General features: G+C 42.3%; 2 protein-coding genes across 2 annotated transcripts; both read right to left on the bottom strand.

Annotated features, from left to right (window-relative positions):
• Positions 1-999: 999 nt before the first annotated feature.
• On the bottom strand, positions 1,000-10,975 carry LOC101169541 (perforin-1-like). Its single transcript, XM_020705826.2, has 5 exons — positions 10,721-10,975; positions 7,069-7,344; positions 6,657-6,928; positions 6,260-6,401; positions 1,000-6,185 (listed from the first exon to the last, which is right to left on the bottom strand). Exons 2-5 carry the CDS (start codon positions 7,336-7,338, stop codon positions 5,298-5,300), a joined length of 1,572 nt encoding a protein of 523 aa, XP_020561485.2. The 5' UTR covers positions 7,339-7,344; positions 10,721-10,975; the 3' UTR covers positions 1,000-5,297.
• Positions 10,976-11,735: 760 nt separating this feature from the next.
• On the bottom strand, positions 11,736-25,191 carry LOC105354716 (macrophage-expressed gene 1 protein-like). Its single transcript, XM_023958392.1, has 10 exons — positions 25,155-25,191; positions 24,750-24,992; positions 24,477-24,662; positions 21,918-22,035; positions 19,825-20,004; positions 19,227-19,361; positions 18,012-18,254; positions 13,525-13,981; positions 12,564-13,350; positions 11,736-12,292 (listed from the first exon to the last, which is right to left on the bottom strand). The coding sequence occupies exons 1-10, from the start codon at positions 25,189-25,191 to the stop codon at positions 11,736-11,738; spliced, it is 2,943 nt and encodes a 980-aa protein (XP_023814160.1).
• Positions 25,192-26,261: the final 1,070 nt, after the last annotated feature.

Below are 26,261 nucleotides of genomic sequence, written 5' to 3'. Positions count from 1 at the left end.
ATTAAACTCTTGACTGATATGTCTCCTTTAAACTCTTTGCAGAATTCAGAAGATAAAGAATGAAAATCAGAAATCCTTTTTTTATGCTGTTGTAGAGGAAGTTTTCAAAATGTGATCCTATAATCAATTATCATTTCTAACTGCGTGCAGTTTTCAGGGTAGAGAAGGCAATCAAGCAGCCACAAACCCGCACCAAGAAGAAGTTGTAAGAGAATGTCATCAAATAAATCTAAAAAAGATTCTGTATATTCATGATCCTTATGATCTCATGTTTACTTTATAATTACCTGTACAAAGCCCATTGAGACGACTGTTGTTGGGATTTTGGGTTATATAAATAAAGTTGAATTGAATTGAATACTTCTCTAGCAACTACCTTCTTTTAGCAACGACAAAAAGATAAAGTTTCACAACCTTTAAAGTAATTTGAAGTGTGCTCTAATAAAATTGGATCTAACACAGAAGATCCAGAGTGCAAAACCTTGCCTCTGGTGGGAGGTTGCCGCCAGTGTTCGGCAGCGGAGCCGCCACCAGTGTGTGAATGTGTGTGTGACTGGGTGAATGGGTCTCTGACTGTAAAGCGCTTCGGGCCTTGTAGGTAGAAAAGAGCTATATATACGCCAATTACCAAAAAAGATGTAGCTGCACAGTTCACATGAGTGTGTGTATTTTGGGAAGTCCAGAAAATCTCCTCATGTCTGAACTTGAACACAACAGCCTTTCAATGAAAACAATGTCAGCTGGTCGAACTTGTTTGCCATTATACCGAACGTAACCTTCAATGTAGAAAAGTCCCCCATATAGTGTGATTTTTGGAACGTTAGTTCTCTGTTTGATTTTTGTTCCACATTGATTTTTAATCACTGTGTAATGATGTTGTAACACTACGAGTTAGGCTGTAATACCCAAAACTACCTGGAAATCACTCAACTACAACCCTGGACCAATTTCAGAAGAGTTAATAGCTCTATGAGGATAAAGTGAACATAGACAAGGAGGTGCAAAGAATAGCAGAAGAATTTTAATAACAGAACGTAGATAATTAGTTTTCAAAATGAATTCTTTTCACAAGTTCCTATCACTAACCGTAACCAGAGTTTCTTTTATATCACTTGGTCTGAATGACAGTTGAATACAAAAAGAAAGAAGAAATCTGGCCCAAACAAAAGAAAAAATGTCTGTCCCATCAATCTTCTTCGTCATCAGTGTTCAGTGTTTTCTCACTGTCCATCTCTCTCGTCTTATCTGCTTGAAAAGATGGTTATCCTCCTTCCAGACAACAGCGAAGCTCCGACAGATGTCACAACCTCCATGCGCATAGACCTGCGTCCCACTTGTTGCTCTATGGACCCACGTTCTGGCTTGCCATTTTTGTAACTCATTTTGGCAACAAACAAACAAAACCAACCTGCACAAAACAGTAGTGGTAGTTTCTCAATTTAGAAATTAAGAATTTGTTCTGCCTCATTCATGTTCTAAATATCTCTATCTAATTATTTACTGCACATTATAGACCCACTCCCATGAAAATGGTGTTTTAGGATTTTTTTTAGCATGTTTTTGTAGCACTTTTGTGATGAGGACAAACAGAAAGAAAATTAAGAGTATAATTCTGAGTATTTCATCATTTAAATAGTTGTGAATCAGGAGCAGATGAAAATATGCTGTTTTAAAAGAACTTACAATTACAATACAATTGGCAAGAAGATGTTAAGAAAAAGATCAGAGCAAGAATGGTTATTCTGTCAAATAACATGATTCTATGGGATTTTTTTGGCTTCTTGGAGCCAGCAGCTACTTCCTATTTGGAGCGTGAGGGCGGGTCGGGGTCACTCAGTCCAGTTCCGCCAACGGTCCCGCCCACAACTCGGAGGGAAATTTCTAATGAATTTCTGCAGAAACAATGTCCTAGAAAACAACATAGGTTTTTAGATCTAGGCTAAAAATAGCATAGTCATAATTAAAAGAAAAAGGAACGCTTTTAGAATAGATCAGAAGATGATCTGGGTGGGACTTTAAACACCAAACTTGTGTGCTTTTGATCTGTAAAAGTTTTTCTATGTGCTTTTTAACCACAGCAGCGTAGTTTAGGTTAAGCTACTTATTGCCGTCTTAATGTTTTATGTTGGAAGGATTAAAATGTTTTACTTCTGCTGAGGGTTTTTTATTTCATAATTTGAATATGTTCACTTCAGAAATCCCACGAGGACCAAAGTCGTTTTGAGAGGGATCGTATTTCCCAGGCCAAACGAATCATGAAACCTTTCATCAAGTTTTGAACATCCATAGTTGTGTTTGGACTACTGCTGGGCATGCTCACAGTTTTTGCTTTTCAACTGCTAGACTGATTGTGTTTTGGCCCTTCCAGCTGCATAGCTGAGCCCTGAAAACTGTTTCTTTTCTTTGCCTTGGAGCTGATAATGATGATGGTCTGCTGCTGTACTGAGAAAGAGCTGAGGTGTGCATATAAGCAGCACTTATATGGTTTTACCTAGGGACAATACACACTTTAGTAAACTTAAAAAAAAAAAAACATGAAGAATGCACCTAAACTCCAAAGCTAAAGGGGAGCCTATATCAGACCAAATACTGCACACAAAACCCCCTTCAGAAACCAACCGAGACGCCGTAAGTTGTGGAAAACTTTAGAACAGGATTCCATTTAGGTGCTCACACCTCTTTTTAGATACATTTATTAACAAAAATTAATTGATCTTTTCTAAATCAGAGCACATTAAAATGTGGTCATTACTCGCTCCGTTTAAGTTCAAATCAGTTCGACTTTTCCTGCAGGTAAAGCAGAAGTTTAAGCAAAGAGTTTCCTTTCAAAGTTCTTATGCCAGCAGAGGCACATTTGGGTCAGCTGTTGGATCAATGTACTGTATGAGGGGCCAACATGTTTAAGTTGTTTTTCTTTACATTTTACCAAACGATTTTTGTGTAACACCGAAGTTGTTCGTGTTCTTTGTATATTTTTTAGGTACATGTTAAAATTGAATAATAAATATTGAAATAAATATTTGTGACCCAGTGATTGATATGTAAAGCAAGCTTTAAATGTTTTAAAAATGTAAGATTTTTATTCTTACAGGGCTCCATTTGTTTTTAAAGCTCTGAAACATATAAAGTTTAGGCTGCATTTTTCCCAAAAGATGTGCCAATTTTTACTTTATTAGCTACAAAAAGTTTAAAATCTTTGAGAGGAAATGTTTAGGAAAGAAGAAACATCTTGAACCCTTTCTCTATAAAATTAAGACAATTATGTTTTCAATTTTATTTGCTCTAGAAAGTTTGAACGGTAAAATATACCGGTAGGCTTAAAGCCCTACCGGAATAAGAATATATTGCATAAGCTATTTGAGTTAAACACAGAAACTACAGTACGCACATTTTTAGAGCACAACCCATTTGCATTCACTTGCACGGTCTTAAGGAGCAATCTTGATTTTTATTTATAGTTTGTTTATTTTTACAGACTCTTTGAAAAAATACTTCACTGAAAATCTCAGCAAAACAAAAGTTAATCAAAACTGGAGGGTGAGATGAGAAGTTGCCACATTTCTGACCATTCAAAGCTTTAAACGTTTTACTCCAGCCAATGTTTGCCTTTCCTCAGTATTCCTTTTGAGTTACCTGTTGACTTTTTCTCTCCAGTTATGATTATTCAACGACAAAAAATAACTTCCTTTTTGCTTCAGAAAGACTGTTGTTCATAAGTGCCTCAAAGCAGTTTGGCGTTCATGCCTCAAAGACAAACATTAGAATAAATCAGGGGTCTGCAACCTGAGGCTCCGGAGCCACATGCATCCCTCCATTGTTAAAGTATGAGGATCCCGCTGGCCTCCACGTCTTTCAGATCTTTTGATTCTCCCAAGTCCATTGTGGCTTGCTTACAAAATGAATAAATAATGGATTTGTAGTTGATTTTTAGTTTATTAAGCTTTTTCATTTGTTCTTAGACTTGTTAGATAACTGAGCAACATTATAGCAAAATATTTCATCTGTTAGTGGTTCAGTTTTGAAAAAAATATTGCATTTCCATGTATAGATTAAAAAATGATTCTACACCAATGTTGTCATAATTAAATTGGATATTAATTGGAGAAAAGAGATGACAACGCATCAAAGTCATAGCGAGAGAAAATATGTTTGACTGTCATACATTTTTAATTTAAGTAAATCTGTATCAACTGGAGGATCTAATATGACACGGGGTGTATGATCTTGAAAATAACTTTGTTATAACAGTTATAATTAAATTATAGAAAAACTTAACAGGTAAGGCCACAAAAACATAAACAAATAAGTGTATTTTACTTAGTTAGGTGGGGCTGTGCTGCTACAGCTGGGTTTTAGTTGTAAGAAATAGGCTCTTAGTGTTAAATGTTGCAGACCCCTAATTTATATGCTTTGAAACAAAGTAACCACCACATCGAGACATTCACGACATTTTTAACAGTGTATCAGCAGAAATGGACGTAGGTCCCAGTGAAAGTCCTAGTTTAGGCTGTTTTTTGGTCCCTGAATAAGTTTCTTGGAAGAGATTGTCTCCTTCAGAATCCCCTTCAATAAAACAGCTTTACAAGAACTGCACAAAAGATTTAATTAAAGTAAATGTACTGTACCTCTTAACCACTGTTTTAAGCTTCTAGATGTACTTTTCATCAGTTAAAAGCATTGACTGTATGTGAGAAAACCTCCTCGCAATCCAAACAGGAAGTACCTGCTGGCTCCAAAAGCCAAAATCCCATAGACCTGTATAGAGAAACACACAGCTATCATTCAGTCATTTTGTTTGTTAGAATAACCATTCTTGATCCGATAACTTTTGGTTCTTCATCATCCAATTTTTTTTTCATTATGTTTTCTTTCCTTTTCCGTTTTTCAAGTTTTAAGATGACCAATTAATGAAAGTATGAGGATCCCGCTGGCCTCCACGTCTTTCAAAACTTTTGACTGACAGATTCTCCCAAGCCCACTTTCAGTGGAATGGGTGTGGTCTTCCAAAAAGGCTCACTCCTGATTTGCGACTGCTTCAGACCAGTCACTACTTACTGATGCAGTCTGGTTCCAACATTGAAGCATCCATTTCATGATAAAATGGCTACTGAATGCATTTTGGAGCCAGAAGTAAGTTATTTCTTATGGGTGACATCACACGCGGTCCAGTTCTCACATACAATCAAAATAAATGTAAATGACAGCTGATTACAGATATCTATTTACTAAATATCAGGTATTTAACCATTTTAAATGTACATGATAAAGTGAAATGAAGAAGTTCCTTCATAAAACCATTACTCTGCATTTGGAGAATACCTTCCACATCTGTACCCTGTCAAGTGGGCGTCACATGTTATTGTGTAGGTGAAATAGAAGACTCCTTTGCGCAGTTTGCAGCCCAAAGAGTGCCTTCCTCTCTCGGGATAGACGACGCACGTCCCTGCCATGTCGTTGTAAAGCACGTCTTTATCCCAGACTTCAAACCTCAGGGCCTGACCCAGCTCCACCGAACCAAACTCATAGGTGGCGTTCCACACTGGGTCATTGTTGTCCATCACCGTCTCAGTCTCCTCGTACATGCCGCTGTAGAAGATCTTGACGAAGGCGTCTGTTTTTGTAAAGGTGTCTGCCCTCAGTCCTGCTCCTCTGTGGATCTCCACTGTCAGAGTTCCTCTTCCAGCCCTTAACGGACAACAGTTGTGATCCAGGTTGGGGGTCGGAGAACAGTTTTTCAAGCCCAGCAGTTCCTCCTGCAGCTGGTTCTCTTTGATGTACTCTGTGACCACGCTTCTCAGGTTAGCACTAACACGTGAGTCTTCCACCAAGTGATGCAAGGGGAAGATGGCATAGGAAACCACATCAGGGTTTTCATGAAGGCTGTTCATCCAGCTGTGGTATGCATCCAAAGGCTCCTGCTGGTAAAGGATGTCGGGAAAGTACCTCTCCCCTCCAATCACCTCAATCTTGTGAGTCATAAAACCCTGGTAGAAGCCCATGCTCATATTCCCTTTCAGGAGGCCATCGCACTTGTTGGAGAAAGACATGTTGGCAGGGATGAAACCCAATGCAACCCGGAGCTCAACATTAAGGCAGTTTTTAATTTCTGTCTCTGAGAAGCCCTTTAGCGTAGCCAGGCAGGTCCGGAAGGCGGTGATCCGCCTCACCTTGCCTCCAAGGTGGACCTACCAAAACATTGGATAGTAGATTGAAGACCTGCAGCATCTATAATAACGTTAAAGCTGCAGGTTTCACTGACCTGGTGGATGTAATGTGTTCCATAGGTGTCTATGAGTCGTCTGTATGAGGCTTTGCTCTGGTCGGAGTTTAAAGTCTGTGGGAGTTTTCTCAGATGCTTGATGAACTCTGAACTCAGCTGAGGATGATCGGCCAGCCTAAAGCTACAAACACAAATGGTCCAAAGTTCAAACAAAATAAAATAGATACATGATGTCCTTTCAAGCAGCTCTGTGTCAGAGTAGGTTTGTTACTTTGTCTCGATTTAAGAAAAAGATGAGCACACATTTTAACCTTCATTTTCTTCCATGAAGTGTCAATTCGGGCAAGTTTATAAACTCAAAAATATTTAATTTAGTATATGATTTTAAATTCTTTATTTTATCCAACCAATGTTCTACCCAGTGCATCCATATTACCTGTAGTAGGTGCAGCTGATTTCGTGAAGGGCAAATGTGGCTTTGTCCACACTGTGCTGCGAACTGGCAAACTTGGCCAAATCCGAGCGGCTTCCTCCCAGCACGCCATGGCCGATACTCTCGAGGCTCAAACCCAACCCCCAGTTGTTGTTTACCAGTGAGTTGGAGCTGCGCAGTAGGGACTCCACAGAGTGGTGGAGCGCACTGGAAAGCTGCTTACTGCAGCGACTGAAAGGCCTCCAGTCCAGCACTGATGCTGGCAACCTCTGGATCTGAGAGGAAAGACAGACTGTTGGGATATAGAATCTAAAAATTTAACTTGGAATTTTCAGGAACGATAAAAAAATGTATGGAAGCAGGATAAAAGTAAACAAAATGAGAAAAAGCAGAGAGAAGGTTTTATAGTTTTTACCTGTCCTTTCTGGAAGCGGTTTGGACACAGCGTACAGGTGTGGTTGTCAGACAGATGAGCTTTGACATTAATGACGTACGCTCCTGTTCGACGCAACCGCACTACATCAAAACCCTCGCCTGCAAGGTTGTGGCCAGGAACAAAGGGAGCTTTCTCACACTCTGGTCCTGTGCCAATCCGACAGGCCTGGACCCTGTGGACCCCCAGAACAAGCAACAAAGCCTTTGCAAACAAGACAAAACTCTCCCACTGGTGTCTTCCTGCTGACATGGTTACCTAAATTTAACAGAGCACAATGAGGGGTGATAATGTAGATTTTTCTGCATGATTTTTTTAAAAATATGTCAAACAAATCTTTTTTCTTCCAAAGCTGACCATTAAACTCAATGCAAGCACATGCCTCTTGAGTCCAAGACTACGTTCACACTGCAGGGCTTAATACTCAATTCGGATTTTTTGAAAAATCCGATTTTTTTGCAAGACCGTTCACATTTCCAAGTAAATCCGAAATTTTGTGATCTCCAGTGTGACCGTGAAGCGACCCAAAACTGACCCGCATGCGCAGAAGAGTACTCAACGGTGAACGATCACTCGTTGTTTGCGGAGCCAACGTGAACAATGAATGCCAACAACAGTGTTGTTAACAGTGGAGCTCTTTTTGCAGTATTAAATTTATTTTCACGAAGGAGCCAGCACAATTACAATCTTCTCATTTTAAGAAGGCAATGGAGTCGGGATCGTCTGTACCCACTGTAGTGGAATGGGGATGTGTATGTGTTGTGGCCGCGCGCGTCACATGTGTAAGAGACAGGAGAAGAGCGCGTGCAGCGGTGGAGAATGGGGGGGGGGCAGTGTGGGCACGCATTCATGTTCGGTGTTACGGAGGAAGGAGAACAGTCATAAAAGAATGTTTCCCCCAGAATAAATGCTACGGACTCTTTATTAACCCGTTCTTGAGAATCCTGGAGAATCTAAGGGTCAGAACAGGGAGGAGGAGGAGGATCTGCCTTGGGTCCCCCGCGCTTCTGACCACGGTCGGAAAGGGGAGAAAGAAAAAGAAAAAGTAATCGCGGGAAAGGTTCAACACCACGCTTGGCCATTTAGCTGGAGATATTTTCAAAAATTGCCCGGTTGCGAGAAGAGCCCCGGAGTTTGGCTTGAATAGAGCTGTCACCCCAAATATTAATCTAATCGGGGACCTCGATTCCTTCCACTGACTGGTCTCGGAAGCATCGTCCGCCATGGTTGTTGTTTATGTTTTCGTTCCCGCCTACTTCAACGCAGAATTATGACGTTTGTTGCGTATCAATGAAGTACGGTTCGAAATCAAGTCGCCTGGCCGGTCAGACGGCGGTCGCATTTGAAAAGATTGGACAAGTATCGGATTCAGGCCGGCAAACCCAAGTGGCCTGGGTCGCATTTGAAAAGATCGGATCTGTGTCGTTCAGACTGTCATGAAAAGACGGATCCGGGTCGCATAGGGGCAAAAAAATCGGAATTGGGTCGTTTCAGCCCGCAGTGTGAACGTAGCCCAATTGATGCCAATGTGCATCAAATGGATCCCACTCCTAACTTGACCCTTATATTGTCTTCAGTTCAAAATTGACCTGTTTTCAAGTGGGAAAATGGATCAAATTTGACCTTAAGACAATGTAAGGGATAATTTAATACCTACTGTATTTTCCGGACTATAAGTCGCTGCGGAGTATAAGTCGCACCAGCCCAAAAATGCATTATAAAGTAGAAAAAACACAGATAAGTCGCACTGGACTTCAAGTCGCATTTTGACGGGAAATTTATTTGACAAAATCTGAGACCAAGAACCTCCATCTCATCTTGAAAGGCAACTTAAAATAACAGGGGGTTAGAGAACAGGCTAAATAGGGTTACCGTAGCTACATGACGCACAACGAACTGAGTACGTGCCCGCTTTATTAACATATTATTCACGTTATTCAGATAACTATAACATAATGAACATCCTGCCAAGTTTATCAAACAACCAGTCTCACTCCATAGTAGAAAATCCATTTAATTCTTTATCCTCGGTGTCACTTCTAAACAACTCCGCCAATTCAGGAGGTAGACGAAGCCCTGCTTCCTCTTCTGCGTCGCTTTCATCAGACTTGTAATCAGTTGCGGTTCCAATTATTCCAGCCTTTCTGAATCTGGACAGGATGGTTTCGGTTGTCACTGAAGCCCATGCTTTGTCGATCCATTCAAGGACTTCCAGGAAAGTTGCGTGGCGCATTTTCACAGTTGCCGTGAAGCTGTGCGCGCCATCCATCATCCACTGCTCCCGCAAGTTACGCAATACTGCCTCAAAGCTCCTGTTCACGGAGATGTCAAGTGGCTGGAGAATTTTGGTTAAGCCACCGGGGATGATGACAGGTATGGAGTTGAAAACTTTTAATTTATCTTTGAACTGTTGCGTGATGTGCGCTTGCATGCTGTCCATCACGAGCAGGGCTTTGTGTGTTTTAAAGAAGCCATCTGGACGCTTATTATAGCACTTGGTAAGCCATAACTCCATCATTTCTTGATCCATCCACCCTGTTTTATTCACGGCGACAGTAACTGACGGGAACTGGATTTTTGGCATTGTTTTTTGTTTGAAAATGACCATCAGTGGCAATTTTGATCCATCTCTACAACATGCCAGCACCACTGTGAAGCGTGATTTCTCGTGACCAGTTGTTACTATATTCACACTCTTTAGTCCTTTTTCTGCGACACTTCGGCCCATGGGAATGTCAAATGTGAGGGGGACCTCATCCATGTCAATGATATGATCCGGTGTCAAGCTGTGCTCAGTTACATGCTTTGCAACGAACTCACGGAAACTCTCTACCTTGGCTTGGAAGTCTGCTGGCAGTGTCTGGCACATCGTTGTCCTTGCTCTGATAGAGAGGCGATTGCGTTGCATGAAGCGGTAACACCAAGAAGGTCCTCCCGCAAAGTCATTTAAATTCATCTCCTTGGCAACCACCTTGGCGTGGAGATGCAATTGCACTGTTGACGAGCCTCTCCCGGCGGCACGTTGTTCAAGCACCCATAAGCGAACTTGTTCCTCTAGCTGTGGCCACCAAGCCTTTAGCCCGCGATTAGCTTTTTTGGTTTTCTTCATTCCAGTAAGAGTAACTTCCACTTTTCGCCAGTCCCTCACAAGTTTCTCGCCCACTCCAAACTTTCTTTCTAATGCTCGATTACCATTTTCGGCTGCATATTTCACTACTTGCAGCTTGTAATCTGCAGAATATGATTTTCTTTTTGGTGGCATTTTTCAGCCCTCCTCAGTTGTTTTTAGGGGTATGAAAGTACCACTAAGTACCACTCTGAGCCTGGAGCGCCCTCTTGTGGTGGTCAGTGTGAAAATAACGAACATGTGAAATTATTTAACGATGTAATTTATTTTAAATATAAGTCATTCTGGAGTACAAGTCGCACCCCTTGCCAAACCATGAAAAAAGGGCGACTTATAGTGCGGAAAATACAGTACTTGAAATTAAAACACATGAAGTTTTGTTTTCATCCTTGGAAATAAATTCAGGCATCAAGGGGTTAATCTCCTTTATATTTTAAAATCCTGTCACAATTACCATGTTCAAAACAACATCCCAGAGAGGAACTATAGAGCAGAATGGACTCATACCGTTTTCTTTTTGTCCTTCAAAAATGTCTTCTTTTGTCGGCTGTTATTTAGCAGAAGCCTTGACTTTGCAATGATCTCTTTCCCTTGATCCTCAGTTTTCTTCTCTATTTAGCTGTCGATGGCTCAGCAGAAAATTACAGCTGAAGTACAAGTTTGCTGAATTCCTGGATCCCTCCATAAACAAAGCACCAACTGAGAAAGCTTCAGTATGGCCGACCGTCTGTGCTGAAAGCCTGTGGGTGCACTCTTCCGTCTTTTCTCTCCTCCTGAAAAGGAGGGAGGATCTCTGCATGTCTGCAGCTCTCTCCCTCTTACTCTCTTTACCCTGAAGGCCTTTTTGAATCTGTGCAGCCTGAATGAGTTTATATTCAAGATGTAGTCCCAGTTCTGTGAATCCCTCTCAGATCTGTGTTTGCTGTGTGTGCATGTGCATTACTGGAAATGTGTTAGTGTGAACAGTGTGAAGATGCATGCATGTGCGCGTTGTCTGTTAGAGTGAATGTGTTTGTGTTTTTGTTATTTTTTAAAGAGACCCTTGTTGCCTTAACTCTTACAAAGTGGCAACATAACATCCAACTAATTAGGCATCTTTATTAAGGTTCACATGATAACAAAAGGAAGTAACATACATTTTATTTTAAATCATTGCAATCATGTAAACAAAAGCTGATATTTATTATGTTATAGCAAAATGTGCAAAATTGAACGTACATATTGTGTTTGTGTAGTTTATTAAAAAGCAGCTGATGTTTTCTATTTGCATAAAACAATGTTCATAAAAAACATATGTTGGTATCTAATACATGGAATTATGACTCTTGTCCACATGATGGTAGTAAGCATTCATGCTGATGTTTCCACATACCTCAGAAATTTTTTGTTGAAAAGGAGCACCAATCCCCTTCATAAAAGAAAACATTTAAATGGAAGAAATATCTATTGCTTCAAAAATGCTGACATGAATAGTAATATGAAAGTATCTTAAATTCCGTTTGTCTCCAGCATAACCTCAATTTTATATGACTTCCTGCTCCGTTTCGGTCTCCAGACTAGCAGGTATTGCCTCATAGCTTCCTGCTCTAAAATTAGACCCCCTCCTCTTCCTCCTCAGAGCCACCACCATAATAACAATCAGCACCACCAAACAAATCACCCCAAATGCTACACCTACTTTTTGTCCGCTGGACATCTCATTCAGCTCTGGGTGAATCTCTTTCATTATTTTATTGATTTCCTGTGGTTTGGCCAGTTTCCATGCTTTTGTCCCCCCAACTCGGACCCAGCTTTTGTCTCCTTCAGTCATTACCATCACAGTGCTGACCAATGGGGTTCTTGTAAAGGGGGGCAGGTGGATTGGTAGTAGTTCACCACCAGTAAACAACCCTGACTGGACGCAGTAAAGGATTTCACAACCATCGCTGACTGTCCCAAGGTGTTGGCTGTACCCGGGAGGGCACCTGCGTTGGTTGTTTGCAAGAGGGTTGACTGATTCACAACTGAACAGACCTCCAAATGGGACAGAAAATCTGGTAGCCAATTCAAAGTCTTGACTCACATAGGTCCTTTGGTAATCTGAAAGAAACATCAAAGAGATGTAGTTTGCAGGTCAACTCTTGGCATTGGTAATGGGATTTAGAGAGGATGGGCTGTAAATGCCCCCAAACAGATACCCAGAATTTGCTGGGGCTTTCCCGTTAACAGAGCACCAGTAGGTCAAAATGCGAGCACTGCGTACATGGTAGTAGTTCTTACAATATTTACTGTCACAATCGAACAAACCCAGAAATCCACATGAATAACTCAAGTCATAGCAGTCATTACTTGTGTAACTCGTTTGTCTTACTTCTGACCGCAATAACAATGGGGTGTAAGGGGAGCGGCAGGAGGTCCCCTGTGTTTGGGTTTTTCTGGGCCAGTTCTTCACACAGTGGATCTGCATCTGAGCTCAGTTTTATGCATGATTGGTACACGCCCCCAAAACTGAGGTTTGTGGCAGGACCCTCACAAGACTTATCATCAACATTGGCTTGGAAGCTGTAGTTCTTGGCTGTGACGTCGACACAGCCAGGGCGGGTGTTAATCTTGTAGTAACGCTCTATGGCCTGATAAACTGTCAGAGCCACCTTGTTAAGGGTAGGCTGTGGCAGATCTTGCATGGTATTGCTATTGATCAAATAGTGGAGGGGGACTCCTGAACGGTCGATGGCAACCAAGTTGTTTTTGGTGCTCTCTTGCCACTTCTGCAAAGAGATACCAGGATAAAAGGGGGCGCCTCCATGGCTTTGAATGATGGAGTACATAATGTTGGACTGGTAGTTTTGAAGAGTCGAACTCTTTTGGGTGTAGTCGCTGCTTATGTCAAACTTCAGTTTGTCAAAAAAGTTCAATCCGGCCGTTGATTTAATCGAGACGATGTCCGAGATGCTGTTGGAGACATAAGAGGAACGAAGATAGTCTTCCTGTGACAAAGAAGCTCCAGCATCAACACTTGTGATTACATGAGTGCCGAAGTCCACCACCATCTTCTCTGAGAGGTAGTCGGCACGCTTCGTCTGGTTGTTTTCAATAGCGTCGGCGATTTCTTTCACTTGGTGAGCAAAGCGGGAATCCAAAGCAAAGTCTGGGTAAGACTTCACTCAGTAGATGAACTTTCGCACCTTTAGACAAAACGGGTATACAGGGTTAGATTTAATAGATTACTGCCTTTCTTACATTGAAACAACTCAAAGACAAAGCAAAAAAATTGTCACCAATCCTATAATCTTAAATGTAATTTTTGCTTGTTAAAATAAACAAAAACTTACTTGCACTCTGGCTGTAGTTGAGGAGTCCTTGACCTGATGGGTTTTCATTCTTATAATCTCAGAAGAAAACTTGGCGTTCAGCACAGGGAGATCAGAAACATCATCGTTTATGGAGGCAGCTGTCGAGCCTTTCTGATCCAGCCAGGAACTGATGATCTCTGAGTTGGTCTCCACGCCCGTCTCCTTGTAGGGAACAACAAACACCTCATCTGGGTTGAGATAGAGCCCGTCTTTAGTGGTCTGGCATTGGAAGTAGCCAAAATTCATGACTCGCCCCATATCCATGTTACGCAGGTTGTCCCAGCCTCCACCTGGCAGCACCTCCAGGGCTTTGAGGGAGAGGTTGGTGGAGGCACGGCATTGTCTGAGCCAGTTGGTGGGCCGACTCACTGGATTTGAAAAACAGGTGGGAAAGAACAGGAAAACACAGAGCAGCAGTGATGCCTCCATGGTGGCTCTGTAAGGATGAAGGCTGGGGCACTTTTATAAAGTAAGATCCGCCCCACGTCTTTTCTAAAGTCATGGGGAAACAAAGGAAAGGCTTGATGAATATCATAGGGAATTTTTTGTTTGGTTTCACTTGCTGTTTTCCACCTTTCTGTTTCTGAAGATATGTTTTTAAGCGTATTTTACTTAACCAGAAAACTACTACCCTCCTAGTTTTTGAAGATTTAACTCCTGACTGATAAGTCTCCTTTAAACTCTTTGCAGAATTTTGAAGATACATAATAAGAATCCGTCACCGGTTTTTATGCTGTTGTGAAGGAAGTTTTCACAATGTGTTTTAATAATCATTTATCATTTCTAACTGCTTGCAGTTTTCAGGGTAAAAAAGGCTAGCAAGCATCCACAAAAACCTCCCAAGTAGAAGTTGTTAGATAATTAGATTGAATAAATAGAAAAAAGTTTCTATGTATTTATGATCCTTACAATTTTATGTTTACTTTACAAATACCTGTACGAAGCCCATTGAGACAACTGTTGTTGTGATTTTGGGCTATATAAGTAAAATTGAATTGAATCGAATACTTATCTAGCAACTACCTTCTTTTAGCAACAACAAAAAGATAAAGTTTCACAACCTGTACAGTAACTTGAAGTGTGCTCTAACAAAATTGGATCTAACACTGAAGACCCAGAGTGCAAATCAAATGTAGCTACACAGTTCACGTGAGTGTGTAGACTTTGGGAAGTCCAAAAAAATCTCCTCATGCCTGAATTTAAAAACAACACCCTTTCAATGAAAACAATGTCAGCTGGTTGAACTTGTTTGTCATTAAACTGAATGTAACCTTCAATGTAGAGAAATCCCCCATTCAGTGTTATTCTTGGAAAGTTGGTTAGTTCTCTTTTTGACTTTTGTTCTACATTGATTCTTATTAACCGTGTAATAATGTTGTAACACTACGAGTTAGGCTGTGATACCCAAAAAAAAATCACTTCACAACAATCCTGGACCAATATCAGAAGAGTTCATAGCTCTAGGAGGATAAAGTAAACATGGATAAGGAGGTGCAAAGAATAAAACAATTTTAATAACAGAATGTAGATAAGTAATTTTCAAAATTAATTATTTTCACAAGTTCCTATCACTAACCGTAACTAGTGTTTCTTTTATATTACTTAGCATGAATGACAGTTGAATACAAAAGCAAAGAAGAAAATGGGCCCAAACAAAAGAAAAAATGTCTGTCCCGTCAGTCTTCGTCGTCATCAGTAGCCGCGGTTACATGGGCAGAATATCTTGATCGGATCAATGGTCGGGTTAAAATTCACCCGTGCACATGGGATCAGAAAAATGGGAAGGACGTGCAACAGATAAGGGTGATTAAGGACAGAGATGGAAAGGTGCTAACAACTCAGGAGAGTGTACAGAATAGATGGAAGGAGTATTTTGAGGAGCTGATGAATGTGGAAAATGACAGGGAAAGAAGGGAGGAAGATGTGGTTGTTGTGGAGCAGGAAGTAGCAGAGATTGGAAAGGATGAGGTTAGGAAGGCTCTGAAAAGGATGAAGAGCGGAAAGGCCGTTGGTCCTGATGACGTTCCTGTGGAGGTATGGAAGTGCTTAGGAGAGGCAGCAGTGGAATTTCTAACAAGGTTGTTCAATAGGATTTTAGAGAGTGAGAAGATGCCTGAGGAATGGAGGAGAAGCGTTCTGGTTCCGATCTTTAAGAACAAGGGTGACACGCAGAACTGCAGCAACTATAGAGGAATAAAGTTGATGAGCCACACAATGAAGCTGTGGGAAAGAGTAGTGGAAGCCAGGCTTAGGAAGAAGGTGGAGATCTGTGAGCAGCAGTATGGTTTCATGCCCCGTAAGAGCACCACTGATGCCATTTTTGCTTTGAGAATGTTGATGGAAAAGTACAGAGAAGGTCAGAAGGAGCTGCATTGTGTGTTCGTAGATTTAGAGAAGGCGTATGACAGGGTGCCGAGGGAGGAGCTGTGGTACTGTATGAGGTCGTCTGGAGTGGCAGAGAAGTATGTCAGAGTAGTTCAGGACATGTATGAGAGAAGTATGACGGTGGTGAGATGTGCTGTAGGTCAGACAGAGGAGTTCAAGGTGGAGGTGGGACTACACCAAGGATCAGCTTTGAGTCCTTTTTTGTTTGCTATGCTGATGGACAGGCTGACAGATGAGGTAAGACAGGAATCTCCCTGGACAATGATGTTTGCGGATGACATTGTAATTTGCAGTGAGAGTAGAGAGCAGGTGGAGGAACAGCTAGAGAGGTGGAGGTTTGCTCTGGAAAGAAGAGGCATGAAGGTCAGTCGTAGTAAGACAGAATACATGTGTCTGAACGAGAGGGATCAAGGTAGAAGCGTTAGGTTACAGGGGGCTGAGGTGAAGAAGGTGCAGGAGTTTAAGTACTTGGGGTCAACAGTTCAGTGTGATGGGGAGTGTGGAAAAGAGGTGAAGAGGCGAGTGCAGGCAGGTTGGAGCGGTTGGAGGAAAGTGTCAGGAGTGTTGTGTGACAGAAGAGTGCCAGCAAGACTCAAAGGAAAGGTGTACAAGACAGTGGTGAGACCAGCTCTGCTCTATGGGTTAGAGACGGTAGCAGTGAGACAGAGACAAGAGGCTGAGATGGAGGTAGCGGAGATGAAGATGTTGAGGTTCTCCTTAGGAGTGACCAGGTTAGACAGGATAAGGAACGAGTACATCAGAGGGACGGCTCATGTTGCCTGTGTTAGCGACAAAGTCAGAGAAGCCAGACTGAGATGGTTTGGACATGTTCAGAGGAGGGATAGTGGATATATTGGTAGAAGGATGTTGGAGATGGAGCTGCCTGGCAGGAGGGCAAGAGGACGGCCAAAGAGGAGATACATGGATGTCTTAACAGAGGACATGAAGTTGGCTAATGTTAGGGTAGAAGATGTCCATGATAGAGTGAGGTGGAAAAGGATGATTCGCTGTGGCGACCCCTGATGGGAAAAGCCGAAAGAGAAAGAAGACATGGGATCAGAAAACCTTTTACCGATTAGAACAAACGTTCCCAGTGCTCACATTTTTGGTCGGAATGAATCATTTGGGCATGAGGAGTAGTGTAAAAAACTCCCGGATGAGGAAATAGGTCCCGTTGTAAACAAACCGCTGCCACAGACATTTATTTTATGCAGAAGCTCGGTAATATACGAGACGATCTTCCAAACGTGCTTTTATTAATGTCATGAATATTATGAAGCGCCTGTTCGCTCATCGTTTTATTTAATCCGTGTGATCAGTGCTGGAAAAAGGGTTAGGACAGGCTATAAACACAGGCTAACATTAGCCTGATGGACACAAAATCCAGGACCATGAAACCCTGCAATCTGCATCTTGGCTGCACGTAAATGTCTGGGAATAACAGTCTTTATTTTGTCGGGACACAACTGGAAACACAAGTCCACGTGATTGTTTGAACAGTTTCTAAGGACTGAGCGACATTTATTTCTGCTTCCCCAAACTCGCTGCGTGAGCTGGCGGCTCTCCTGAGTCCTGCAGCCGCTAACCCAGAGCGGCGGGACGGCTCGCAGTTTGAATTCTCCCACACATAAAACAAAAGAAACGCACATGTAACAGAGCATCCTTCCTCCTCTCAGACACAAAGTTATTAATGCAGCTGCTCTGCTCACTCGGGTGTCAGTGGACCGAGTGAGCGTCGGGGGGCACGAAGCGCTCCTGCCACGCATCTCCCTCGGGAGGGGTGTAAGAGAGGGGAGAGCAGCTGGTCGGTCCCGTATGAGCTCCAAAGCTTTCTCTAAGCGAAACACCGTCTATGCATGACGTGAACCAGAGCAGTAGTGACACACGATCGGAATGACCGTTTACGTGCTCCACGATCGGATAAACGTGTCATGACGTCGTAGATGTGGCAGACCCAGTTGCTGAAACCCGGAAGTAAACTCTCGACCAGAAATGGTTTGCAAAGAGGTTTTAATTCTCCTGGGGGTTTACAGAGTCTCCAAGAGGGCATAGCTTGAATAATCTTAGTATGAAGAGCTGACGTCCCAGGAGTGCGGCGGACCGTGGAACCTGAGGAGCGTAGCGTGGGGGAGCCGAGGACGGCGGAACCAACTTGAGGTGGAGCAGGATGCCAAGGACGGCGGAGCGACTTGAGGCGAAGCGTGGACGCCGAGGACGGCGGGATCAACGTGGAGTGAGGCGTGGGCGCCGAAGACGGCGGGACCAGCGTGGAACGTGGAGAGGAGCTCTGCCGCAGGAACCAGCGTGACCAGTGGGAGATGAACCTGAAGTTGAGCACAATCGAGGTAAGTAAAGTAAATTGACTTGATTTGGTTTAGAAGATACTAAAAGGCCAGACATAAGCACCGGAGTGAGTATAACAAACTGGCACTGGATACTGGTGAGTAGAACCCTTATGAAGGCAGTCAGGATGATCGGTGATGCAGGACAGCTGGTTCCAATCGGCAGAGCAGGAGCAGGAGGGAGGGGGGAGGTGACTGACAAGCACCGTGACAAAACGATTGGTATAACCCAGCTATCTCGATCGGAAAGAAATTTTGATCCGAACGAGTCTGACCAGGGCAGAGTATTCCGAACGGCGCGTTTACATGACGCATTTTCTTTCCGATCAGGCGTTCTTTCCGATTACGCCCATGTAAACGCAGCTACTGTTCAGTGTTTTGTCACTGTCCATCTCTCTCTTCTTATCTGCTTGAAAAGATGGTTATCCCCCTTCCAGTCAACAACGAAGCTCCGACAGACGTCGCACACTCAATGCCATAGGCCTGCGTTCCACTTGTTGGTCTATGGACCCACGTTCTGGCTCGCCATCTTTGTAAATCACTTTGGGAACAAATTATTAAAACCAACTTGCACGAAGCAGCAGTGGTAACTTCTCAATTTAGAAATTAAGAATTTGTTCTGCCTCACCTATGTTCTAAGTATCTCTAACTACTTATATACTGCACAGTATAGTAATTTCTCACTGTATCAATGAAAGGGGGATTTCAGTGATAAAATTAACACAGCTGTAAAATAGTTTGTGTTGTTTTACAGCAACACAAAAATTGTGTATATAAAAATATATATTTTTGTAATAGCCTACCAGTGCAAAGTGTCTTTTTTTCCCCATGACATACATTTAAATAAATAAAATCAACTAGATGCAAACAATTGCTGACTACAACACTCCAATAGTTGGATTAATATTGGATTTTCACACGAATAACACTATAACCAACATGTACCCAGTCTACCTCTGACTGGTTTTATTTTTTGATGAGCTCGCGCAGACGGCGCTGCAGTTTTCAGCAGCTTTCTCAGCTTCTAAGCTTTGCTCCTTGGATGTGTTCAGGATGGACATGTTGATAAGCTCCTGGAGGATTTTCACTCTGTTTGCACAGGCATTTTAGATGTCATTGCTCGATATAAGGTTAAACGCAGTAAACCGGCCCCGGAGCCTTGGATTAATGACCATACTCGCGCGCTCAGACGCTCCTGCCGTCGCGCGGAGCGTAAATGGAAAAAAGACGGTCTTCATGTTTCATTACAGATTTTTATAAACTCCTTGACTGAGTATCAGGCTGCTGTAAAAAATTCCAAGACCCAGTTTATGTCAAATGTTGTGTCTGAAAACATCAGCAAGCCTAAGTGTCATGGTGCCCGGATCAGTTCCCCTCCCCTCTTCCAGCTGCTCCTCTCCTAACCACCACCAGCTGTCGTCACTCAACCTCATCAAACCCTGCTGTTAAAAGGAGACCTCATCCACCAGTTCATCGCCAGATCGTTACCCCTTATGGTGACTAAGCCTGGTCTCAAGTCAGATTTTGCTTTGCTCTCTGTCTTGCGTCTCACCTTTGACTAACCTTGCTCTCCTGCTTCAGGAGACCTTTGCCACGAGTGACGTCAGTGGAACTCAGGACCCGCTTCACGGAGCACCGCTGGAGAAATTCCACCACGCCCACCGCGTTTTTACCGCGCTTCGTACCGCGCGTTCGCACCGCGCTCTCCACTATTCTGTGAGGTCTGCCAGAACTGTCAGTAATTTTAAAACACTTTTAAAAACACATCTTTTAACTCCAGTGAGCATATCTAGTGGGACTTGTTCATTTTATTAATTTTATTCTTTTAATGTTTTTATTGTTTTATTGCTTTTATTGTTCAATTGATTTTATTATTGTTTCTTTATTGCATCATATTGTTTTGTTTTTTTTTTGGATTTTATGTTAAGCACTTTGGTTGCCTTGGCTTTTATAAGTGCTATAAAATAATAAATTGAATTGATTTTCTTTATTGACAGACTTAAAAACACAGACCATGTACATAAATGCACAAAATACAATAACTGATTAGGCAAAATGACATCGCCTAATATGCTATTCTCGAGGCTAATGATATTTTCACTCAGCGGATTTGTCCACAACCCTCGCTCCAGAAAGTAGGATTGCTTAAAAATATAAAATACAATATATCCAAGTTATTATTCCAAAAAAGTATGTATATTTTAGAGTTCACATCCTTCTGTCTGTGCATGTTCTGACTTTCAGGAGTGTATCCCAAAAAAAAAAAAAACAACCAAAAAAAAAGTCTTTCTCTGAACTTTCACTCTGCTGGTGAAAGTAGGAAGTACATAAGTACATTAAGCCATACAATGGCTATATAACTGAATGCAGTCAGTAGTGTAACTTATGGGTGTTACACTGTGACCTTTTAAATTAAAACTGAAAATTATTGGCCTTTTTCACATTACGTTATCAATATAAGGATCAGTTTTGCTGTTGTGCCCATGCCCCTTTTTGCAGAATCAGACATGGGACACAAGGAAAAAAGAGGAAGATTATATTTTGTTTTCATCTTTACTTTCTTACAGCATCAAAGTGCAGTAAACAATTTTTTGATAAGCTTTTGCATGAAAATCAACACATTTCAATACAAAAAATACATACAAGCAAACATCATTAAAATCCCATAAGTCATAAAAAGCAGTTGCACATTATTGTTGCAGTCTGTAATACTTTGAGCTTGTTCTTAAAATCATTTAAAGACACCAGCTCAGTTAGTTTCCAGTCTTTCTGCAGCATATTCCAATCAAAAGGAGCAGAGCGGACAAAGGCTTTTTTCCCCAGCTCTTTGCGTGCAAATGGAACAGGAAGGCACAGCTGGATGCTTGATATTAGGAAGCAAGATTCCACACTTCTCCTTGTGATTAAGGAACAAATGTAGGGAGGCAGTTATCCAAACAAGGCCTTGTAAATAAAAGTGTACCAATGTCCCTTCCTCCTAGTGGCCAGAGACGGCCATCTTACTCTTGAATACAAGCCACAATGACACATTGTATGGAAGCATTTCTGTCTCATAATTAAAAATAAAAGTCAATACCCGAAATGCTTTTTCATTTTCTCAATGTAGCTGCGTTCGTTGACTCAAAAATAAAAGGAAAAATCAAGCTGCCAAACGGCTTTTTCTTCATTCTGTCAATTAATTAGAATGAAAAAGAAAAAGGTTTTGCGTTATAAGTTCTATTCATCTTTAAAGGAACCTCTTTGTGTTTGGAAAAAAAAAGGAAATACAGTGTATTACATTATTCATGCCTGTGCACCTTTTAAAGAGCTAATATTGCGCAAAGTTGACAGCCAATCTCATGCTTCAGTTTAGTAATATTTTTTGTTTGTAATGTACACTACTTCTTTATTGTTTTCAAGCCTGCAGATGAGAAAGTTGTGTACCTGTTCGTAAAACTGCTGGAGTGGAATTATTCATTGCCATCCAGGGTGGGGGTAGTGTTGTGGGATGACTTTGTGTGTGTGCGCCAAAACCGGTGTGTCTGAGCTCAGCGTGTGCAGGAGGAGAGGGGGTAGAGCGCGACTGTGAGTAAGTGGAACGCAATTCACATGCAGTCAGTCGTCATTTTGTAGTTTAAGAAAAAGTAATAAATAAAGTTTCTCTACAAGAACTGAGACTGGTTCTTTGGCTTAACATGCTCTGGAACCTCTGGGGGTCTGAACGGTGGGGGTGAACCAGAGAGGATGATCAGCCAGGGGTGGGGCAGGCGGATCCCCAGAACTCCTGGGTGGTGATGGGGTGCTCGTCTGGGGCTGTGGGCACTCTTCTCGGGTGGGGCCCGGCGTTGGGCCCTCCCGGCGCAGTGGGGGGGGCTGCTCTCCTGGTTGGGCTGGGCTCTCTGTCCCCTTGTGCCCCCCTGCTCTCTGGCTCTGGGGGCCTCGTGGCGGTCCTGCTGGCCCTGGCCTGGGTGGTGGATGTGATCGCCCGGGGGCGGTTGTTCTCTGCCTGCTGCCGAGTGGCGTTGTTGGGTTCTGGCTGCCGTGGCTTTTGCGGCGGGGGTCTTGGTCTGGGGGTGGCTGGGAACTCTCCCTCCTTCTTTTCACATTTCACCATCCATTTTTGAAGAACATAAACACTCACTAAAGCAAAGGTGTTAGCTCACATTTGCACTAATATTTTGTGTGATTGAATGAAATATTTCACACTAGTTGGTTTGAAGGCGTAAGTATGCGTGTGTGAACACAATCTGTTGTCTGTACATGTTGACATGTGGACATTTTTGCCGCCAACAGGTGTGTTTATAACATTTGAGTGCATGTGTGGACAGGCCCCGCTCCTTCTAGATTTGTATTACATCTGAACCTGACCGAAATGATAAACACCCAGCAACTTATGGCTTTATGATGCTTCATGGTTTTACCCCCCCCCCCCCCCTTATAATCACCCTTCACCACCCCCCCCAACATCCCTCTCTCTTCTTCCAGAAAATTCTTGTCAGAAAATTCATAACCCCTGTTTTTAAAGTAAAATATGTCCAACACAAGAAGCCTTCAGCTCTCATCTGTTTGCCCAGCTGTTGGACAGGACAAGTTAAGAAGGAAAAAAAACGAAGAAGTTGTTAGAGAATTGCATCAAATAAATCCAACAAAGATTCTATGTATTCTTGATGCTCATGATTTAATGTTTACTTTATAATTACCTGTATGAAACCCACTGAGACGACTGTTGTGATTATCAAATTGAATTGAATCGAATACTTCTCTAGCAACTACCTTCTTTTAGCCACAACAAAAAGATAAAGTTTCACAACCTGTACAGTAACTTGAAGTGTGCTCTAATAAAATTTGATCTAACACCGAAGACCCAGAGTGCAAAACAGACGTAACTGCATAGTTCACATGAGTGTGTGGACTTTGGGAAGTCCAGAAAATCTCCTCATATCTGAACTTGAACACAACAGCCTTTCAAGAAAACAATGTCAGCTGGTCGAACTTGTTTGTCATTAAACTGAATGTAACCTTCAATGTAGAGAAATCCCCCATTCAGTGTTATTCTTGGAAAGTTGGTTAGTTCTCTTTTTGACTTTTGTTCTACACTGATTATTAATCATTGTGTAATGATGTTTTAACACTACGAGTTAGGCTGTGGTACCCAAAAAAACCTGGAAATCACTTCACAACAATCCTGGACCAATATAAGAAGAGGTAAGTTGCTCTAGGGGAGGATAAAGTGAACATAGACAAGGAGGTGCAAAGAATAGCAGAACAATTTTAATGACAGAATGTAGATAATGCGTTTTCAAAATGAATTGTTTTCACAAGTTCCTTTCACTAACCGTAACTATGGTTTTTTTATATCACTTAGCATGAATGACAGTTGAATACAAAAGGAATGAAGAAAATGAGCCCAAACAAAGGAAAAAATATCTCTCCCGTCAGTCTTTGTCATTAGTCAGTGTTCAGTGTTTTGTCACTGTCCATCTCTCTCATCTTATCTGCTTGAAAAGATGGTTATCCTCCTTCCAGACAACAGCAACCCTCCATGCGTGTAGGCCTGCGTACCTCTTGTTGGTCTATGGACCCACGTTCTGGCTCGCCATTTTTGTAACTCACTTTGGGAACAAACAAAACCAACTTGCACGAAGCAGTAGTGGTAGTTTCTCAATTTAAGAATGAAGAATTTGTTCTGCCTCACTTATGTTCTAAATATCTCTATCTTATTTACTGCACAGTATAGTATTTTCTCACTGTATCAATGTCTTATTTTCCCCCATGACATACATTTAAATAAATAAAATCAACTAGATGCAAACAATTGCTGAAAAACACCCCTGGGACCGTGGAGTGTCACTTTAACACGGTGTTGTACAGTCTGATGGGTGTGGGGAGGAATTACCTGCGGTAGCGCTCCTTCTTGCACTGTGGTTGTAACAGTCATGTGCTGAAGGAACTGGTCAGCGCCCATACAGTTTGGTGCAGGGGGTGGGAGGGGTTATCCATGATGGATGTTAGCTTAGCTAACATCCTCCTGTCCGCCACATCCTCGATGGACTCAAGTGTGCAGCTCAGGACAGAGCCGGCCTTCCTAACCAGTTTGTTAAGCCTCTTCAAGTCTCTGCCTGCACTGCCACGCGCCCAGCACACAACTCCATAAAGGACCACTGAGGGCACCACAGTGTCGTAAAAGGTCCTCAGCAGCTGTTTGCACACGCTGAACGACCTCACTCTCCTCAGCAGGTGAAGGCGACTCGGACCCCTGGTGCTGTGAATCGTTGGGGGGGGTCCCTTTGCTTCTGTTGGAAGAAGGGCAGAGTGGACTGCTTGGTGCTGAAGTGATAACAGCTGGAGCTGGGAGGAGACGCCTGAGCTGGAAAAGTGTGAAGATGGGGCCGTGTGGGTGGAGACTGGGGGCTGGGCAGAATCAAATCAAAAAGAACAGATTCAGCTCATTTGCCCAGGCTTGGTCACCTGTGACCTGGCAACCATTTCCAGCCTCACCGTGGCCCGAGATTTGTTTCAGACCTCTCCACACATCACGGATGTTGTTCTGTTCCAGGCGCTGCTCCAGCTTCTTCCTGTAGCAGTCTTTGCACTTTATGATGTTGTATTTCAGGTCCATCTGTACTCTGCGTAGCTCCTCCTTGTCCCCAGAGAGAAAAGCCCTCTTCTTTTCATTTAGGAGGGTCTTCAGCTCAGGAGTAACCCAGGGCTTATTGTTGGAAAAACACCGCACTGATTTTGCTGGCACAGTGTTTTCCACACAAAAATTGACATAGTCCGTGATGCAGTCAGTGAGACTGTCAGTGTCCTTCCCGTGTGGACGTCCCAGTCTGTGGTGTTAGCCCCGCCTTCAGCTCCTAAGGCTCATGGGAAGTGAGGAATATTGGGTGTAAAGTTGCTTACCATGAGTGAGGGGGCTGTGAGCAGAAGTAAGGTCCATGCTGTTTGTGTGGCATTCAAATGACTGGGTGTTGATGATGGAAAAGATTATACATATTTTGTCCTACTTCCTCCTCTTTGTGACTGTCTGGAATCGTGTGATGTATGGGACATGGAAAATCTCCTATGCAGCCAATTAAATCACAGCTTGATTCTCTTACCCTGTTACAGTGACAGTGAAGTGCTGGGTCGTTACAATTCTAGTCTCGAGGCTAATCACACTTTAACTCATCAAAGATTCACTCTACAAAATAAAAAAGAAATAAACAGAACAGTTGGTGTGTACACGATACACAACACTCACTCCCAAAAGTAGAATTGGTTAAAAAAAGCAACAGTCAAGAGCTCCAAGTTATTACTCCCAGAGAGTATGTAAATCTCAGAGTTAACGTCGTTCTGTGCGTGTTCTGACTTTCAGGAGTGTATCCTAAAAGAAAAAAAGAAACAGCTCTCTCTGAATGCACACTCTGCTGGTGAATGTAGGAAGTACGTTAAGCCATACAATGACTGTGTAACTAAATACAGTCATTAGTGTAACTAATGGGTGTTACACTGTGATGACCTTTTAAATTAAAATAGAAAATTATTGGCCATTTTCACATTACTTTCTCAATTTAAAGATCAGTTTTTGCTGCTGTGCCCATGCTCTTTTTTGCAGAATAAGACACGGGACACAAGGAAAACAAAGTAAGATTATATTTTGCTTTCATCTTTACTTTCTTATGGCATGAAAGTGCAGTAAACAATCTTTTGATAAGCTTTTGCATGAAAACAAATTCAACAAATTTTTATGCAAAAAATACATATAAACAAATATTGTTAAAATCCCATAAGTCATAAAATGCAGTTGCACATTATTGTTGCAGTCTCTAATGCTTTGACCTTGTTCTTAAAAGCATTGAAAGATGTCAGTTCAGTTATTTTCATGTTTTTCTGCAGCACATTCCAAGCAAAAGGAGCAGAGCGGACAAAAGCTTTTCCCCCCAGCTCTGTGCATGCATATGGAACAGAAAGCAACAACTGGACTTTTGATCTTACGGAGTAAGTTTCCACATTTCTCCTTGTGATTAA

Source organism: Oryzias latipes, chromosome 9, assembly GCF_002234675.1.
Source record: "Oryzias latipes chromosome 9, ASM223467v1".
Taxonomy (NCBI): Eukaryota; Metazoa; Chordata; class Actinopteri; order Beloniformes; family Adrianichthyidae; genus Oryzias; species Oryzias latipes.
Note: the sequence above shows the minus strand (reverse complement) of the source record. Positions and strands in the feature narration are given on the sequence as shown.

Coding starts and splice junctions, on each gene's coding strand:
- LOC101169541 (XM_020705826.2), bottom strand. CDS start 7,338: ATGTCAGCAGGAAGACACCAGTGGGAGAGTTTTGTCTTGTTTGCAAAG. Junction 6,929..7,068: donor ACCGCTTCCAGAAAGGACAG/GTAAAAACTATA, acceptor CTTTCCTCTCAG/ATCCAGAGGTTGCCAGCATC. Junction 6,186..6,259: donor GAACACATTACATCCACCAG/GTCAGTGAAACC, acceptor ATGTTTTGGTAG/GTCCACCTTGGAGGCAAGGT.
- LOC105354716 (XM_023958392.1), bottom strand. CDS start 25,191: ATGGACCTTACTTCTGCTCACAGCCCCCTCACTCATG. Junction 19,362..19,824: donor GAGAGCAAGGTTAGTCAAAG/GTGAGACGCAAG, acceptor CTGTGCAAACAG/AGTGAAAATCCTCCAGGAGC. Junction 18,255..19,226: donor AAAAATAAAACCAGTCAGAG/GTAGACTGGGTA, acceptor GCTCAACTTCAG/GTTCATCTCCCACTGGTCAC.